Genomic DNA, 19,725 nt, shown 5'->3' with positions numbered 1-19,725 from the left:
GTGATGGTGTGAGAGGCCCAGCCAGTGTAGGCAGCGCCACTCCTAGGCCTCAGGAAGTGCAGGTTGTATGTATTTGTAAAAGTAAGCCGAGCACAAAAGCAAGGTAGTCAGCAGAGCTCCTCCATGGCCTCTGCCTCAGCACAGCAGTACAAACCCTAAGGGCTTCTTTGTATTTTTTTTTTTTTTTAAATCCCGTTTTTCACACATTGCCTTCACTTTCAAAAACTGTCCTTCAGGTAAGTTCTGATAAGTTGTCTCAGAGGTTATGAATAGTTTTGTGAGTCCAGGTTCCAGAGGCTGTGACACTGTCATTCTGGAGTGAACCACATCCTTACCTTTAATGCTCAGAGCTGGTTATGACTAAACACAGTGCTAGAGACACATCAGAAACCATTGCTGTAGTGCAAGGAGCCAGTGATCAGTCAAACTGAGGTTGCACTAGCTTCTAAAATTGAATTTAATGCCCCCTTTTCCCCTGTTCACAGTCTGTCCACTCTCTCATCAGTGATTTTAAGGACCCGCCAACGGCTAAATATCGGGCTGCGCATGTGTTCTTCACAGACTGTAAGTTCTGCTGGCCCGAGCTGGCATTTCCTCACAGCTCCGCTGAGCCAGGGCAGGGCAGTGGAAGAAGTGGGTGGTGCTGTGGTTACTCCATCTTCTCTCTGAAGCAGATGAGCAGAGTAAGACACACACATGCACAAGTGTATACCTATACATTTGAGTATACAGCCATTCAGATGTCTCTGTAGCCTCTGGGCTGTTTCTGTGAGGGCTTCAGACCTCAACAGTTCCAATCAGCTGGCCCAGAGTTGGCTTTCTGACTTTGTGCCGGTTTGTGTGTGGATAAGTTGTTTGGAGTGGAGCAGCTACAGAGACAGAGTGGGAGCCTCCCCTCTCCCCCAGGGGAACCACAGCCACCGCTGAGAATGCAGAAAAGAGATGTAACCCCACAGGTGAAAACAGAACGGAGCACAGTGCTGGTGACCACCAACCAGCCGGGCGCCTCCTGGCGCCTCAAGCTGGTTTTCTGCCAGGGGCCTCCTGTGCTGTTGCTCCGTTCCGCTGTGCCTTTCTCTTGATCATCAATACGTCAGATATGTGTGCTTTCTTCATGGCTCCTGCTGTTTGCGTTTATTTCCCTGGAAGCAGCACCTGCTTTTATTCACGTGTGTGCTGCAGTGTAGCCCGTCGCTGTTTGCTGTGTTCAGGGCCCTGCAGGTACCTTTTCCATCCTTGCACCTCACGGTGCTGGATCTCTGAGGACGGGATGGAGTTATTACTGGGTGCCTTTTTAGAATCTGAGTGAAAAGTGGTGCAGTGACGTCATGGCCGTTGACTGAGTTGGCAGATGGATGGATGGACAGAAGGGTGGACAGAAACCCCACTGTCTTCTCTCATTCTTGCAGCATGTCCAGATGCCCTGTTTAACGAGCTGGTAAAATCCCGAGCAGCCAAAGTCATCAAGACGCTGACGGAAATCAACATTGCATTTCTTCCCTATGAGTCCCAGGTGCGGCCTGTTTCTGTGCAGATGTTTATTTAAGGGAAATGGGCTGCCATGGCGTCTGCCCGATGTCGTCATCCCATTCACCTGCCCCTACTGACTGCAGTGGTCTCTGAGCCGCCCGGGCACTGCTGATCACTGGCTCTTCACTGACTCCCTGAATAACCCAAAGTGGCTGTTCCTAAAAGAAGGACGAGGAGGAAGGGCAGACTCTAGAGCACCCATCTGCTGCATAGGAGGTTGTTTTTATTGGCAATAACCCCAGCTTGTCGTGTGCCGAGAGAGCAGATGGTCACCTCGGTCTTAAGCTGTTAGCACTTCATCCACCCATACCCGGAGGTCCCAACAGCAAAGTCCTCCTCATGGGAAAGAAGTGAAGCTTTTATCTCCACAAAGGTAAAGCTGACTGAGAGAATATATGACATTCGTTTGAGCGCTTGAGGACTCGTCCAAATGTTTTCTCTTGGCAAAAGAAATCAAAAGCCACAGGATTTGTATTTGCTCTGTGTTGTTGAAAGATGAATACTGGGTCTTTACAGATCAGCTCCTAACGCTGTGGAGTAGCCTGTTGTTAGATGGGGGCTAGATACAGCTCGATCGATCGGTGGAGTGTTGCCTCGAAGGTGCAAAGCCTGGGGTTGGATTTTCATGACTGCGGTGGCAAGTCTCTATTCCTAGCCCTTGGGAGGTGCCCGGAGGCAGGAGGACCGGGAGTACAAGGTTACCCTCAGTTATAAAAAGTTATCAGTGAAGCTGAGCTACATGAGACTCTGACCAAAAAGAAAAAAAAAAAAAAAAGGAGAAAGGAAAAAAAATGTGAGGAGAAGGAGAGAAAAGGAAAGAGAAAAAGAGATGGGACACATACATACAACATGAACAACCAGAGCTGGCTCAGAGCCATTTTGCTTGTCCTGAAGCCTGTCTTGTCTCGGAGAGCTGTATATATTTACCCACTTCTCTATAAACCCCATCACCACCGAATTAAACAACATCCAGGGTTAGCACATATAAGCATATTCTTTTTCAGAAAGCATGAGGAAGTAAGAAGTTTAAAAATCAGTTTTTACCAGGCATACCTTTAACCCCAACACTTGGGAGGCAGAGGCAGGCAGATCTCTGAGAGTTTGAGTGAATTCCAGGCCAGCCAGGAATGCATAGAGAAACCCTGCTTCAAAAATAAATAAAATAAAACAAATCACAATTTAAGGTAAACATATTCTCAGCCCTATAATGCCAACACTTAGGATTCTGAGGTTAGAGAAGCGCCTTAAATCAAATATCAGCCTGAGCTAGGTAGTGAGTTTCAGGTCAGCCTGAACTACAGAGTAAGGCCTAGTCTCCACCACCACCACTTTAACAAGGAGGTCCAGGCAGTTTACATATGTGAGGACCTGAGACAGCCCTGATAGTTGGTACACTCCATCTTAAAGAGAGGCTCTAACTTCCACAGCCCTTTACAAAAGGGTGGGAGGAGCAGGAGGAGGAGAGCAGTTTGCCAAAGACAGGATATTATTAAACCTATAAAAAGCTCCCTTATTTGCCCACAGTTGTGGCACAATCTGCAGATCGTGTTTTGTTTATTAAAAGCAAACGCAAACCGGCCTATGAACCCTTGCACTTACCTCCAGCATTGCTCACCGGACACCCTCGGTGCACACACCCTGAGATCTTAGACATTACCCTTCCCCCCTCACAATGCCTTCTGCCAGCAGCAAACACCTCATTCACCTCCTTGAGACCCTTAGATCTCCCAGGGCATTATTTGCCTACTTACTGTTTCTTCAGCTATTTGTGGTTCTCGACCTCATACAGTTTATTTCAGTGTGTTTAATGTCTGTCTTCCCCTGCTATGTGACAGTCTACTTGGGAGGGGGGATGTTCTGGTCACTAACAGTTGACGTGCCTGCCAGGGGGATAAATAAAAGCATGAGCAGGTCACCAGGGGGACGATGGACGGACAGACAGACGGACACTCCAGCTGATAGGACTTACACCCCCTGCGTGGTTTGTTGGCCTAGGTGTATTCACTGGATTCTGCTGACTCCTTCCAAAGCTTCTACAGCCCTCACAAGGCTCAGATGAAGAATCCCATACTGGAACGCCTGGCAGAGCAGATTGCGACCCTGTGTGCCACCCTGAAGGAGTACCCAGCTGTGCGGTATCGGGGGTAAGGCAGCATGCTAGACTGTTCTGGGTGGCATCTTTTGTGTCCCACAAGCACCCGGGGTCAATCCCTAGAACCCACGAAAAGATGGAAGGAGAGAACCAGTTCCACAAAGTTGTCTGGACTCATATACGTGTGTTGTGCGCATATGCCCTGTCACAGATCACACAGTAATTAATAAATAAATACATCATTACAACAATTTTGTCTGTTAGCACATTCAGAAGAGAGCATAATACGTATTTGGTTATTTATTGAATAATTTATATAAACTTCTATGTCACTGCAGTGCACAGTACCTAATATCTCATCTCTTCGAAACATTTTCAAACCAACTTAGCTTTGCAAAGGTTTTGAAGGTAAAATACAAAGTCAGGCTCAGTGGTACAAAGCTGCAGTTATAACCTGGGAAGCTGAGCAGACAGATCAGGAGTTCCAGATTGCCTTCAGCTAAAAGAGAGAGGAATGGGGTAGGCGTGGCAAGTGAGTCATTTTCTAAAGGGCAGTTTTGGATTTTGTTTTCTGACAATTTATTTATTTTTATGTTTATTGGTGTTTTGCCTGTACATAATATGTTCGTGCAAGTGTGCCAGATCCCTTGAAACTGGAGTTACAGACAGTTGTGAGCTACATGTGGTTGCTGGGAATTGAACCCAGGACCTCTGGGAGAGCAGCCAGTGCTCTTAACCACTGAGCCATCTCTCCAGCCTCCTTCTACATATATTTTGAGACAGGATTTCTCTGTGTAGCCATGGCTGTCCTGAAACTTTCTCCATAACCCAGGTTGGCCTCAAACTCAGAAATCTGCCTGCCCCTGCTTCCCAAGTGCTGGGATTAAAGATGTACACCAATATATCCAACACAAAGTCTTTTTTTTAAGATTCAAAGACTGGGGGCTGGAGAGGTGGCTCAGCACTACTTGTTCTCCAGAGCATTTGGGTTCAAATCCCGACACCCACATGGCTCTCACAACTGTCTGTAACTTCATTTTCAGGGCATCTGAGACCCACACACAGACACACTTGCAGGCAAAACACCAGTATACATAAAAAAAAATCTTTAAGAAAAAATGAAGTTAAAAAGATATAGTTGTATTATCTTTAATATTATAAGATAAAATAAAGATATACTATAAATTATCACAAGATATAATAAAGATAATAAAAGTGTTATCCTTAGAGGTGGGGTGTGTGTGTGTGTGTGTGTGTGTGTGTGTGTGTGTTTGTGTGTTGAAGCCAGCCTCTGGAGCTGGAATTATAGGCAATTGTAAGCCATCTGACATGGGTACTGGGAATTGAACTTGGGTCCTCAGGAATAGTGGTGCGTGTTCCTCACCTCCAGGCCATCTGTACAGTCTCTGGGTTTTATGAAGTTGCTGGGTCATCACTTGCTGAGTGCTGGGGGATTTTAAACTCACAGTCCCACCCTCAGAAGCTGTGGATGTAGTACATGTGAGGGCAGCACTCACCCCAGCAAGCCGGCGCCTTCAAGCAGCAGACCAAAGGTCAGATGACGGGGTATCCAGAGTGAGCAGAGGTCCTTCAGCCTAGGACAGGGCGAGGCTGGAGGTTATAGTGCTTGTGTGGCAGGCACATTGAAGAGTGGGTTCAGATGGCAGCAGATGAGTGAGAAAGGGTGTGGGCACTTGCTAGTGCTTGCGCCAATAGCTTTGGGAAATTGAAGGGCAAGTGTAGTCTGGCACAGTAATGGTGTAGGGCAGGTTTAATTTTATGTGACCTCCTGAAGGGGTTGGGACAAGGGAGCAAATCAGTTTTGAAGAAGACCAACTGAGCAAGGCAAGGGGAAGCAGAAGAGCCAGGTCACCAAGGGCAGAGCAAAGGCCTGGGCTGTAATGACAGCCGTGATCTGAGGAGCAAGTGCTCTCTCTGTGCATTTCAGGCCCAGCAGATGTGTGAGGGCTCATGACTACCATGTATGGCTCTGAGCTGAGTGCTTTTGAAGGCCACGGTTGAACCTGCTCTTATTTCCTGGTCTGCCAAAGCTTGGGACATAGAAAGAATACCAGTACAAGAATGGGGCCAAGGCCATCAGAGCTATGGTGGCACTAAGGTCGTAGATTGCAGCCACATCATCTGCCAGAGGCAAGGGGGTTTGAATAGAAGGTTATTCCCACTTCCACATAGGCTAGAAAAAGAACTGAGAAAGATTGTTTACAGGCTGGGCCCTAAGTGGAGATTTTAATTTTTCTCATTTTAAATTACATAACACAGGAGTTTGTTTGTATACTTTTGAGACAGTGTCTTACTGTGTTAGGCCAAGCTGGCCTTAAACTTGTGGCATCTCCCCTTCCTCAGCCTCTCAAGTATCACTATGCCTCATATACATGGGTACATTCTTACTGTAAAACTCCTAATACAGACCATGCTCCACCCCCTCCTGTCCATCCCACCCTGCCCTGTGTTCTGCCTGGAGGCACTTGCACTTGGCACAGTATTTGGATGCACAGGTGGCTCACCCTCTGTCTTTCTCCTTGTGTCAGGGAGTACAAGGACAATGCCTTGCTGGCTCAGCTGATCCAGGACAAGCTGGACGCTTATAAAGCTGATGATCCAACAATGGGGGAGGTAAGTCTGGGACCACAAGGTTATCATTTTGAGTAAACAGTATTTATATGGCAGATAGATCTTGGGCCAGCATGGCCCTGCAGCTCACTGAGCATATGTGAGGGCTGCTTTTCCTGTCTCTAGTGGAGTGCCCAGTGCCCCTGGCAGTCTGACGCAGAATCGTTCAGCATGGCTAGGGCAGCCAGTTTGTTCCTGCTTGCTAGTGCTCCCAGCTTCAGCCCTGAATGTCCAGGGAATCCCCCAGTAGCAGAATAGCAAAGGTAGCAAGTTGACAGTGGTGGGGTCCTCACATTTCAGTCTTGTGTTTGCATGTAGCCCATGTGTGCACAGTTCTGTGCACGTTTAACACATAGCTAGGTTTGTGTAACCAGCACTGCTGTGGATAGGGCTTGGCTCAGCGGCAGGGTGAATGTTTACTTGGCAAGTGTGAGACCTTCGATGATCCCTAGACACAGAGCTGATCCATCAGCACTGTGGACTCGTAACTGGACCCCTCAGCGTTGGGCACTCCAGACAGCTGGTCACCGGATGTGTGGTGAACTGGAGCTCTGTTGCAGCTCCTGTGGCCACAGCTTCAGGTCGGTGTCAGAAGGCACCTGGTTAAGCTGGTTCCTCGTCTGGAATGGCTGGTGCTCCTGTGAAGTAGCAGACATGCTGCCCTTTGCTGTTCGGTGGGCTTGCTCCCCAGATTGCTCTTTCTGCTTCCTGTAACACAGAGGTTACTTGGTTGGACGAGGATGGCTTTTGAAGCCTCTCCCTATTTCTTGCCAGGGTCCCGACAAGGCCCGGTCCCAGCTCCTGATCCTGGATCGTGGCTTTGACCCCAGCTCCCCTGTGCTTCATGAACTGACGTTTCAGGCTATGAGTTATGACCTGCTGCCTATCGAAAATGATGTTTACAAGTAAGGATTAAGCGACGGGCTCATGGGACTAGCTCTGCAGACATCTGGGATTCTGCTGATTAAGATAAAAGATGTTTCTATGGTTTTGAATTTTTTCTCCTTTTGTATGTATATATAATATGCATGGATGTCATGTGTAAAAATGTGCTCGTGCACACGTGCGCACAAGCGCGCACACACACACACACACACAAGGGAAGGCCCATAATTGATGTTGGCTGTCATTTTTTAAAATCACTTTCTGATTTATTAAGGCAAAGTCTTTAACTGAACCCAGAGTTTGCCAGTTTAGGCTAGTCTATCTTTCCAGTTTACCCCAGGCACCTCCTTGTCTCTGCCTCCCCAGGTTTGGATTATAGATGGCTGCCATCCCTGTCCCACATTTATGTAGACTCTGGGCATCTGAACTCTTGTCTTCATCAAACTTCCGTGGCAAGTGCTTCATCTTGAGCCATTTCTCTAGCCCCACAAAAGAATGTTTTTAATATTAGGAAAAGTTTGACCACTGATACTATTTCTTAGACAGCCCATGACATTTTCTGTGGGTTCCCCCATCCATGTGTCATTCCCACCTGCCTGCTGACAGGACTTTATCTTTTTTTCATAGCTCACATCACTTCAGTTCATAGCTTCTTAGATGTGTTGACAGGTTGGTTTTATATGTCTTATTCAAAATTGAAAGTTAATTACAGATCACAAAATATTATAGTAAAACAATTCAACAGGGTTCCTGAATGCTCTGTGCAGGGGAACTGCTTTCTTCTTTATAAAAAAAAAATTACCCACCTGTAATCTTGGCATTCAGGAGCCTAAGACAGGAGGGTCATGAATTTGAAGCCAGTCTGGACAACTTAGGGTGAGACCCTGTCTCAAAATGAAGAATGGCTTTAAAATGAAGGACCTGGGGCTGGAGAGATAGCTCAGTGCTTAAACAAGGCCCTGAATTTGATTTCCAGCACACACATGGTAACAAACAACTATTTTAACTCCAGTTCCAGGGAATCTGATGCCCTCTTATGGCCTCCACAGATACCAGCCAAATATGTGGTGTGTGGACACACAGGCAAAAAACAGACATAAAACAAACAAAATCATTCTGTGGCTAATGATCCTAGAGCTGGAGAGATGGTTTAGTGGTTAGAGCACTTGCTAATATTGCAGAGGACAGGGTTCCGTTCCCAGAACCCACATGGTAGCTTACAACTGTCTGTAATACAGTTCAGAGGGACTGACATCTTCTGGCCTCTGTGGATACCAGGTTCTCACATGGTACACATACATGCACACAGGTAAACACTCATACATATAAAATAAATGCATCTTTATAAAAATGAACATTCTGATGGGTATGATTTTGCACTTCTTTAATCCCAGCACTCAGGAGGCAAAGGTAGGAACATCTCCAAGAGTTCAAGGCCAGCCTGGCCTATATCAGCAAGTTCTTACATGGTTATTTATAGCCAGGACTACATACATACTAATTAATTAATAATAAAAATGAAGATTCTGAAAATATTCATGGTTTTAAGCCCATGTCCCTTTTGGTTCCTGGGGCTCTGGCCTCCTCTTGGTACTCATGATTCCATGTGTAATAATATGCTGAGGCCCATCACAGAAGCTGCTGGAAACCTTTTAGGTGCCATACATTTGCAGATGTATCCCTCCCCTTTCTCAGAGAGGGGCAAACAGATGTGTAGCCTTCTCTTTGTAATTGTAGACTCACATAGTACAGCCCTGGACTCTCTCCCCCAGTCCCACCCCCAGGCTCTGAGGAGTTAAAGCACAGCTCTCAAGTTGCTGGCTTTGAGCTTTTTCCTTGCCCAGGGTATTTTGTGCTGTCCCAGATGACCCGGCCAGCCTGACAGGTGGCTGGTGTTAAGAGCCACACCTGGGATCACCTGGCAGTCGAGAGAACAGGTGCTATCCTTAGAAACCAAATGAGACACCTGGGTGGGGAAGTGTACACCTATATAATCCCAGCATTCAAGGGATGGAGGCAGGAGGATCAAGAGTTCAAGACCTGCTTTAGCTATTTAGGGAGTCTGAAGCTAGCCTTGGATCTGTGGAACCCTGTCTCATGGGGACAAAGGTCATGTCATGAAGTTCCGGCCTACCCAAGTCCTGTCTCCTCTAGGTATGAGACCAGCGGCATTGGAGAGGCGAGGGTGAAGGAGGTGCTTTTGGATGAGGACGACGACCTGTGGATTGCTCTTCGACACAAGCACATCGCAGAGGTGTCCCAGTAAGAACTCTTCCAACCTTCCCCAGGGGGCTTTCCCCTGGGCTGAGAGTGACCATGTACTCAGCAACCTGGGCAGTGAGCTCATCCCTTGGCAAAGTTGCCAACATGCTAGCCAGAATGGAACGTCCCTCCTGTTCCTTAAACATGTGCTCCTACAGCTTTACTAACTTAAAAGATCCACCCCTCACCAGGCAGGCCAGTGATGCTGCACCTTTAATCCCAGCACTCAGGAAGCAGAGGCAGGAGGGTCTCAGAGTTGCAGGACAGTCTAGTCTATAGAGAGAGTTCCAGGACAGCCAGGGAGCCAGGGATACACACAGAAACCCTGTCTCAAAAAAAAAAAAAAAAAAAAAAGGAGAAGAAAGAAATTGTGATCCATGGGCTTGGGATGGGATGTAACTTAGAGGTAAAGCCCTTTTCTGGCCCTGACAATGTCCTAGATTCAACCATCAGCTCCATAAAAATAGTGCTTTGGTAGGGATGGTTTTGTTCTTGTTGTTGTTTGTTTTTGAGGTAGGTATTTCTGTGTGTACCTCAGACTGTCCTGGAACTCATTCTATAGCTCAGGCTAGCCTTGAACTCAAAGATGCCTCTACCTCTTGGGATTAAAGGCATGTGCCACCACAGCTGATATTGGGGTGGAAATACTGGCCCATATTTCCTGCTGTTAAATTTAATTATTATTTAGTTATATAGTGCATATATTTGTATTCTCCAAACACTAAACATGAGTGTTTCAATTTGTGTGCATTTGGAAAGGAAGAAACTAAAACAAGTGGACAGTCCAGTACTGTCCCCTTTGATCTGAATCGTCTGACATACACTGTCCTGGAGGCCAGTGGTTTAGAGTGTCAGGACAGTATGTGTCCTTCACTTGAAATGCATACCTCAGTGGGAAGAGAATTACCACGTAGTCCTGAGGAAGGCTGCATGTGGCTTCAGTGGTTTCTGCAGAGAGCCCTGGGCACTGTGTTGAGCATGGCTGCCTCCCCCATTTTGCAGGGAAGTGACCCGGTCTCTGAAGGACTTTTCCTCTAGCAAGAGGATGAATACTGGAGAGAAGGTAAGCCTGCTAGTGTCAAGTCCTGGGGTCAGGGAGGAATGCCAGTGCCCGGCAGCCTGGGGGTCAGCCCCTCTTCTCTGTGTTCTAACAGGTGGGGCCATATTCCCCCCCCCCACTAAGCTGCCAGGCTTTGTTTTTGTTTTAAGATTGCTATCTGGGGCACGGGTGTGTGGCTCAGTGATAGAATGCTTGTTGAGTGTGCACAGACCTTGGGTTTGATCCCCAACAGACAGATCCTCTCTGGAACCCCATGACTTTCAGTGTTTGTGAAGAACTGCTTTCTCCTATCAAGAGGGTTAAGATTTACCATTTAGGAGCATAACTGATATTAAACCAGAAGAATAGAGAGAATTTTTTAGTTTGTGGTAGACAAGCTAAAAACCGGACCTCCTGAGATCTCCCCTGGCTCTGTTTCTCTGTTAATAATGTCATGCCCAGCGAGGTGCACTAATGCTTGCTTACCTTTGAATCTCAGTTGGGATGGTCCAGCAGGTAGCAGCCCTGGCCACCAAGCCTGATGACTTGAGTTCAGTTCCCGAAACTCACGTGTCAGGAGAAAAATTACTCCTGCAGGCTGTCCTGTCCCCTTAGACTTCTATCACTGTGTTGTGGCATTCACGCATGTGTATTTGCATATATACACATAATTAATTAAAATATAAATGAAAGAGCTGGAGAGATGGCTCAGAGATTAAGAGCAGTTACTGCTCATGCAGAGGACCCAAGTTCTGTTCCCAGAACCCACATCGTCTCACCACTGCCTGTAGCTCCATCTCCAGCGGATCCAATTCCTTCTGATCCCCACGGACACACAGACAGATCCTCTCTGCAACCCCACAATCCACACACAGACAGATCGTTAACTCCATCTTAAGTCCATGAATGGACACTGGTAAAGTCTAATGTATCTGCTGTCCAGCCATGTGTGTCCAGCTTCACAAAACATCATTAGAGCTAGTGACACTGTGCCTTCTTTCTCATAGACCACCATGCGGGACTTGTCCCAGATGCTGAAGAAAATGCCCCAGTACCAGAAGGAGCTCAGCAAGGTATGGAGACCCTAGCCCAGGCTGTCTGACTCAGAAGTGTGGACCGCTCACACACTGCGTCCCCAGGCAACTCATGAAAATCTAACAGATCCTAGGTTCAGTTCTTCAGAAAAGGACAGGGAGGCTGCTTCCTACTGCTTTTTTCTCTCTTCACTATCTTTCTCTTTTCTCCCTCGCTGTTGGTGAGAGGCCCCAGTTCCTCACTACACAGACAGGCCTTAGTGGTGTTGGCTGTCCTCATACAGCTACTGGCCTCCTTCAGAGGCACTGATCTGAGAGAGGACCAGGAGGCATCAAGGCTTTTGGGTCCTCTGTGGGGACTCTCGGAGTCATGTAGTCAGTGGCTCCTCTCTTTCCTGACTCTTGTGCTTCTCCTAGTATTCGACTCACCTGCACCTTGCTGAAGACTGTATGAAGCATTACCAAGGCACCGTAGACAAACTCTGCCGCGTGGAGCAGGTAGGATTATCTCCCCTTCTTTCTGCATGGCAGAACTTCTGCCCTACCTAGTCACCTCACTGAATTTTAACATCTGACCTTGAACATCTTACAGAATCGTAGGATCTAGAGAAGGGAGAGCCCATGTACCCAGGTTGTCTCAGCTGTGGGGCCAGTGTGGAGTCGCTTTGGTGGGTAGGGCCGAGATAGTTCTGGAGTGCTGTGCCGTTTGGATCTGCATGCCTGGCTCTTTCCAAAGGCTCTGTTTTTTCCTGGAGTGACAGCTCTTGACTGTGGCAGGGTTGGCTGATGTTTATGTTCTGATGTGTTTCTGTCCCACTATGACCAGACCAGCGCTGAAGCTAGGGCTGCCAGGGCTGCAGCAGGGCATGAGCCCTCCAGGCTTGCTAACTTCAGGCCTGGGAGCTCAGGCTGGGTGGGACTCTGCCCTCACTAGTTACTTGGTGTCCCTGCTCCCTTTTCCCTATCTGCTACTCACAGCACTCACGTCATTGTCACCTTGTATAGAGTACCAAAGCCAGAAGTGTGGCAAAGCTGCTAAGCTATGTGGCAGCTGTCTTGTTATTGCTTTCAATCCCCTTGGATTGATCTCAAGAGGTCAGACTCAGGGTCTCACATAGGTGGACAAGGCCCTTGAACACCGAACCACTCTTAGCCTGAGTGTATCAGGTTCTGAGGGAAGGAAGAAGACACTAAGATTTCAGAGTGCCAGACTTGGTGGCTCAGGCCTAGATATTTAGAGATCAGATATTTATGTTACGATTCATAATGGTAGCAAAAGTAGTTATGAAGTAGCAATAATAAAATCATTCTGTGGTTGGGGGGTCACCACAACATGAGAAACTGTATAAAGGGTCACATCATTACTATGCTACTCAGTAAGAAGCAAGTTCAGATTAACCGTCTAGAAGGCTGAGCCAGGAGGACCAGAGCTTCCAGGCCAGCCTGGCAGTTTGGTGACAGCCCACCACACATCTTTTACAGGAAACATCAATTCATGCTCTCAGTGTGGGGCTGAGATCCTCACCCTTGGCTTGCTGTTGTAGGAGGCTCAGAGTAGGCTTGCATGCTCTGGCTAAGAGTGTTGGCTGGGTTAAATTAACTGCACAGGTTTGGTTTGGTTTGGTTTTTTTGAAAGTGGTTAAAACATAAGAAGTGTTAAGCTGGTTGTATCATGAATACCTGTAATCCTAGCACTCAGGAGCCAGAAGCAGGTGGAATTCTGTAGACTTGAGGCCAGCCTGGTCTACATAATGCATTCTGGGAAAGCCAGGGCTGTTTGGTGAAACCCTGTCTCTAAAACTTATCAAAATATATAGAGAGAATTAGTTGCATTTCAGTGAGCTTAGAAAGTGTGCTCCAAGGCTGTCAAAATGGCTCAACAGACTTGCAGCCAAACCTGACAACCTGAGTTCAATCCCTGGAACATATGTAAAGGAAGGAGAGAAACAACTCCCACAAGTTGCCTTCTGACTTCCAATGTGTATCAGGCATACATTCTAACACAATAAATAAACGTGTGTGTGTGTGTGTGTGTGTGTGTGTATTGTTTTCAATTCACTTTATATCCTAATATCACCCCCCTTTACTCCCAGTACCCCCCACATAGATCCTTCCCCCCTCCTCCCTCCCCTTCGCCTCTAAGAAGGAGGAGCCTCCTTTAGGCATCACCCCCACCCCTGTGTGTATACTTTTTAATGAGACTGGGTGTGATGACTCCAACTTTAATCCTAGCATTCAGGAGAGAAGAGTAGAAAGATCTCTGAGGTTGAGGCCAATTGGGGCTATATATAATGTGTCTCAGGCCAGCCATAGCTACATGGTAAGATCCTATATCAGAAACAAAATAAAAACAAACTGGGGGAGGGGGTACTAGCTTCTTCCTACTGAGCGCACAACTGCTGGAGCTGTAGAGAGGACTGGGAGGGAGTTGTGCCTTCCTCAGACCAGGTCTGGATGTCAGGTCACCATTTGGGTAAACTCTTGGGGTCTTGATAGGAAGAGGAGCCCCAGGCACCCTCCAAGGAGCCACAAAGAAAGCAGTGCCTGTGCCAGGTCCAAAGTCGGCACTCCGCCTTGCTGAGTGCAGCATGCTGCCCGTGGTGTGAGCGGCACCCACCCTGACTGCTCCTGGGGTGAGTGGCACCCACCCTGGCTGTTCCTGGGGTGAGTGGCACTTACCCTGGCTGTTCCTGGGGTGAGTGGCACCCACCCTGACTGCTCCTGGAGTGAGTGGCACCCACCCTGACTGTTCCTGGAGTGAGTGGCACCCACCCTGGCTGCTCCTGGAATGAGTGGCACCCACCCTGGCTGCTCCTGGGGTGAGTGGTGCCCACCCTGGCTGCTCCTGGGGTGAGTGGCACCCACTCTAGCTGCTCCTGGGGTGAGCGACACCCACCCTGGCTGCCTGTGGGGTGAGTGGTGCCCACCCTGGCTGTGCTCATTTCTGTCTTCTCACCTCAGTTTCTTGTCACCTTTCTGTCCTCTACCTCCAGGCTTGGGAGTCCTTCCTTCTCGTTTCTCCTCAGCATGTGAAAAGCTATAGGGAGATTAAACCTAGAGATGAAACTGGGAGTAGTTAAACCTTAGTGTGCCCTTTCATGCCAGGAGAGTTGGGAGGCCCCTGAGGTGCCTAAGTTTTCATGGGTGGGAAGCAAACCCCAAGTCCCTCAGCTGGGTTGTGTTTGTCACAGGTACAGGTTCCCTGGCATCTCCCTTCAGGGAACAGTGTGACCAGGTACTGTGCCTGCTTTGGGAAGGAATCTCAGGGCTCCTACTTGGCCATGTTGGGATTCTGTGTCAGCCTGTGGTTGCTCACTGCCTGCTCTGACAACTCCACAAAGTCAGGCATTTGTAGATCATGAACTTTCCGAGGACTGTCACTTTTCCAGACTGTCAGCAGAAATAGGGATAGCAAAGTGTGTTTTCTACAGGACCTGGCAATGGGCACAGATGCTGAGGGGGAAAAAATCAAGGACCCCATGAGAGCCATTGTCCCCATCCTGCTGGATGCGAACGTCAGCACTTATGACAAAATCCGCATCATCCTTCTCTACATCTTCCTGAAGAATGGTAGGAGCCGGCGGGGTGGAGGGAGCAGGGAGGAGGAGTAAGGAGAGGAAGAGGAGGAAGGGGAGGAGGAGGAGGAAGGGGAGGAGCAGCAACAAAGAGTGAACAATGCAGATGCCACCAGCAGCCCTGGGAAGGGGAGAGCGGGAGGCCAAAGGGCTTCTCTCACAGGAACTGCAGTGGGACCAGGTCAGATGCTCCACAGGTTGAGCCTGCTCAGCGGCCCCAAGTGCACAGGAAGCGTGTACACAGATGGAGCCATCCGGCCCTTCCAGCCAGTTTGCTAGCACTCAGCCTGCCTGATGCCTCTAGGTTGCATCTCATTAATAATAGAGACCTTTCAACAACTGATACTCAGTTTGTAATCCTTTGGGAAGTAGAGGGGGGGGGGGGTATCAGGAGTTCAAGGCCAAGGTTAGCTACAAAAGTAAGTTTAAGGTCAGTTTTCACTGCATGAGATTCTGTCTAAAACAAACCAACAACAACAAAAAAATCCACAAAAACAAACAATAAAAAAACAAAACAAATTGTTTTTACCCATGTCATTGTACAAAGGGGGGGAGGCTTTCTCATCTAGTGTGACATTGGTGCGGGGCACAAGTAGGCAAGGACTGCTGTGGACAGGTCACTCCAGCAGAGTGGAATGTTCTTCTGACCCCACCGTAGATGTGGCTGAGGAGGAGAGAAGATGAGGCTTTATTACTGGGGGTAGAAATGGCCTGGGTTAGGTATAGTGACCAGGAGTCTTGTTTTTCAGGTATCACTGAGGAAAACCTAAACAAACTCATCCAGCACGCCCAGATCCCCCCAGAGGACAGTGAGATCATCACCAATATGGCTCACCTTGGCGTGCCCATTGTCACAGATGTAAGGGCCAGGTCATAGGCAGGGAGACGGTGGGAGGTTGGCATATTGTATCTTCGCCACATTCATGATTGACAGCCCCCTATGATAGAGCTGTGTACCACCCTCAGCACCAAGAAAGGCGAGAGAGTGGGAGGGAAGGCAGGAGAGGGAGAGAGAAGGGAAGGGGAGAGGAGATAGGGAAGAGGGGCAGAGGGAAAGAGGAGAATGAGTTGGAATAGGGAGGAAGGACAATGAAACAGCGTTCAAAGTCAGGAAATAGACATATCTAGGAGTCACATGGTGACTAAAGCTGAGCTGTCTCTGGACTCATCCAAAACGGGTCAGCCCAGCCCTCTGTTATATCTTGCCTTTGGACACACACTCAGCATCTTGGGCATGGAGAGCAACGCTGTCAGATGAGCCCTTTCGCTCAGCGTCTTTGACAGTGGAGTAACTGAGCAAAATACAGCAGGTAGTTCAGGAGGTCAAGGCTACGCAGTGTGCTCCGGTGGAGCAGGCCCACCACCTGCTTCAGTGCCTCGAGCCCCAGACAGAGAAGTCCCCCGTGTGTTATTTCCCCCTGGAGGCAGGCAGCCCATGGGGAAGAGCTCACAAAGCCAACTGGGATCTCCAGGAGGGACTAGGTTCCACTGACCTGACCAGTGACCAACAGCTGGCAGGGTTTGGCGTTTTCGGTACCTGGGTCACAAAAGGCTCAGAACAGCAGAACTGACTCATGTGTGACAGCCTGTACTGCTGACATAAAGCAGAACCCAGGGCTACATAGAGAAACTCTGTCTCAAAGAATAAAAAACAAACAAAAACAAAACAACAACAAAAGGCAAACAAAATCCCAGAAAACCCAGACTTTCTCAAGACTCCTTGTTTTAGAGTTTCTTAAAGAGGTATATTTCAGGGCTACACTGGGCAGAACCCCTCTTTTATTACTCTTTGCCAATACTAATTCTGAAAAGAGCCCTTGAGAGAATTCCCTGAAGTCGCTGAGACCCAGGTGGCCCCTGACTGGCATCTAACCTGATGTGTGCTTGCATTCAGTCCACACTACGCCGCAGAAGCAAGCCGGAGCGGAAGGAGCGCATCAGTGAGCAGACGTACCAGCTCTCACGATGGACCCCGATCATTAAAGACATCATGGAGGTCAGTTTGGGGTTCAGCGTCAGGATTCAGGGCTGCTCTTCAGTAGGTGGTCCAAGTTCCAGCACCCCTGTTCTCAGGTATCAGTGGCATACCATGCTTTTGTTCCTCTGAGGATGAGTCCCCAGTCCTGTGGGACTCTGGCAATCTCTGAGGACTCATGGACACCCATGGGACTGACTGTAGTTTGGGCTGCTATTGCTGTGATGAGACACCATGACCAAAAGTAACTTGGAGAGGAGGGACATCACCATTCATCATCAAAGGCATTCAGGGCAGAGCTCATACAGGGACAGAACCTAGAGCAGGAGCTGATGCAGAGGCCAGGAGGGGTGCTGCCTACTGACTTGCTCCTCGTGACTTGCTCAGCCTGCTTTCTTATAGCACCCAGGACCACCAGCCCAGGGATCACACCACCCACAGTAACCTGGGCCCTCCTATATCAATCACTAATTAGGAAAATGCTCCTTAGGTTTGCCTACTGACTTTAAGGAGGCAGGATTCCCTCCTCTCATGTCAAGTGAGAATAGCTAGGAAATACAGACACATGGACCTCAAGATCCATTTGCCCACTGCTCCAAGCTCAGGGGTATAGCTCCATACTTTAGAAGTGCTTCTGTGGTATAGTACCTAGAAGAGTCAGACTCAGGTCAGTGTCTCTTAGTTAGGATTTCCACTGCTGTGAACAGACACCATGTCCAAGACAGCTTTTCTAAAGGACATTTCATTGGGGCTGGTTTACAGTTTCTGCAGTTCAGTCCTTTATCATCATGGCGGGAAGCATGGCAGCATCCAGGCAGACATGGTGCTGGAGAAGGAGCTGTAAGTTCTACATCTAGATCCAAAGGCAGCCTGGAAGAGACTCTCTAAGCCTGACTGTGCAGTGACACACTTCCTCCAACAAGGCCACATCTCCTAATACTGCCATTCCGCATAGGACAAGCATATCTGAACCACCACAGTCAGCACGCCATGTTCAGATGAGGACATGCACAGACTCTGCTAGGGGACATGGTCCTTCTACATCACATCTCAGCCATATGTGGAAGGGCCTCCACAGGAGGCCTGCCCACCTCCCCACTGCTGCACTCCTGAGCTCTCGCACACCAGCAGACAGACCTGGGCTCTGTGCCTCAAGCTAGCCCCTTAGAATATTCTTGTCCTCATCTTTACTTCCTGGCCCTGCTTCTCTCCATCTCTATGAGGTTCCACATTGTATGGCACCTCACATGTCTGACCATCCAGCACCGCAGAGCCCATTGCATTCTGGTCAGCAACATTATTTACGTATAGCTTTGCTGTTCAGTTTGAGGCCATCTTTTGTTTTTGAGATTGGGTCTCATGTCCCAGCTGACCTTGAACTTATGATATATTGAAGGATGATCTTGAACTTCTAATCTTCATTCTCTCTCCCCTAAGTGCTGGACTCACAGCCTATACCATTATGCTCAGTAATGTAGCACAGGGATCAACTCAGGGCTTCATACATGCTGTACAAGTCCTCTACCAACTGAGTCACATCTTCTAGTAGGATGATTCTGTCACTTTGTGCCCTGTGTCCATGGCATAGAGCCTCATACTATACTGTGGCCCCATGTTTCTTGGTTGTCAAGGGTTGAGGGACAGTGCTTTGCAGAAGTTCTTGAAGTCACTCCCATCCCTCAGCATGACTGTAGGAACCCTGCAGAGTCTTGGATGAGACAATAGGCCCAACTTCTGCACTTGATCAGCAAACAAAATGGGAGTCCAGAGAATAGTGCCTTGCCTCGTATCCCTGAGTTAGCTCAGGTATCGCTACCAAATTACATGCTAGAAGAACAGTATTTATGTAGTGTGAGTCAGCATCCTATTTTTAAAACCTACAAAGCCGACAGATAAGCGGCTGTGGAACACCCGGGAGCCAATCGCCTGTCTCTGCTGTGGGACTGAGATAGCAGCCCTTGGCTGCATTGCCCCCTGCCTTTCTGTCCCCCGCCCCTGCTCCCCAAGGAGACCTGTGTAGGCTTCTCAAGTTGTTCCTAAGTGCAGTGTGTGTTTCCAAGTGGCAGGAAACATCAGAATCCATACACTAGACAATTAGCCCCTTGACAAACTGTAGGGGAGGCTCAGACCCAGTTGTCATCAGGCTAACATGTTGGGAATTTAGTGGACAGAGTACTGTTTAGTCTTGGTGGGTTATACAGCAGAGACAGTTGTAGAGATGAAGGGGAATGGGTGCCTTGTCTGTTCATGGAGGACCCAGGGCCAGGCTGCAGAATGCGTGTCCTAGCCCCTGCCAGTGCTGGGTCCCCAGCAGGCACAGGCGGGCCTGCTACAGATGTGGTCACAGCCTGACTTTTTGATTTAGCTCCTACCAGCCCTTTCAGGCACATGGTGGCCTGACCTGTCTCTCCTCTCTAGGACACTATTGAAGACAAACTGGACACAAAGCACTACCCGTACATCTCTACCCGCTCCTCCGCGTCCTTCAGCACCACGGCTGTGAGGTAGGTCAGTGTGGGGGAAGCAGGGTGTACTGACTGAGCCTGTGATCTGGCTATGAGTAGCACGTGCCATCTGAACGCGACCGCCTCATCCATTATGGACGAGGAGCGTGCCTTAGGCCCAGACTCACAACAGGCCATATGGCTCTCCCTTCAGCTCCAGACCTTCAACACCTCACTCCCTCTTCCTTCATGCACCGT

The 19,725-nt window shown here is 48.6% G+C and overlaps 1 protein-coding gene across 1 annotated transcript in view; it reads left to right on the top strand.

The window, feature by feature from the left end:
• The window catches only part of STXBP1 (syntaxin binding protein 1), a 57,511-nt gene that overhangs the window by 28,290 nt on the left and 9,496 nt on the right, over positions 1–19,725 (top strand). The window contains exons 5-17 of the mRNA XM_080927147.1: positions 486–564; positions 1,410–1,513; positions 3,526–3,674; positions 6,172–6,256; positions 7,028–7,158; positions 9,293–9,400; positions 10,403–10,463; positions 11,447–11,512; positions 11,891–11,971; positions 14,905–15,043; positions 15,798–15,907; positions 16,943–17,044; positions 19,442–19,527. Of these exons, the coding sequence (XP_080783273.1) occupies positions 486–564; positions 1,410–1,513; positions 3,526–3,674; positions 6,172–6,256; positions 7,028–7,158; positions 9,293–9,400; positions 10,403–10,463; positions 11,447–11,512; positions 11,891–11,971; positions 14,905–15,043; positions 15,798–15,907; positions 16,943–17,044; positions 19,442–19,527 (1,301 nt within the window). The remainder of the gene's footprint in view (positions 1–485; positions 565–1,409; positions 1,514–3,525; positions 3,675–6,171; positions 6,257–7,027; positions 7,159–9,292; positions 9,401–10,402; positions 10,464–11,446; positions 11,513–11,890; positions 11,972–14,904; positions 15,044–15,797; positions 15,908–16,942; positions 17,045–19,441; positions 19,528–19,725) is intronic.

The sequence above is a fragment of the Micromys minutus genome, assembly GCF_963924665.1.
Source record: "Micromys minutus genome assembly, chromosome: 13".
In the NCBI taxonomy this organism is placed as follows: domain Eukaryota; kingdom Metazoa; phylum Chordata; class Mammalia; order Rodentia; family Muridae; genus Micromys; species Micromys minutus.
The sequence above is the reverse complement of the archived record's forward strand: the minus strand, read 5'-3'. Positions and strand labels throughout refer to the sequence as shown.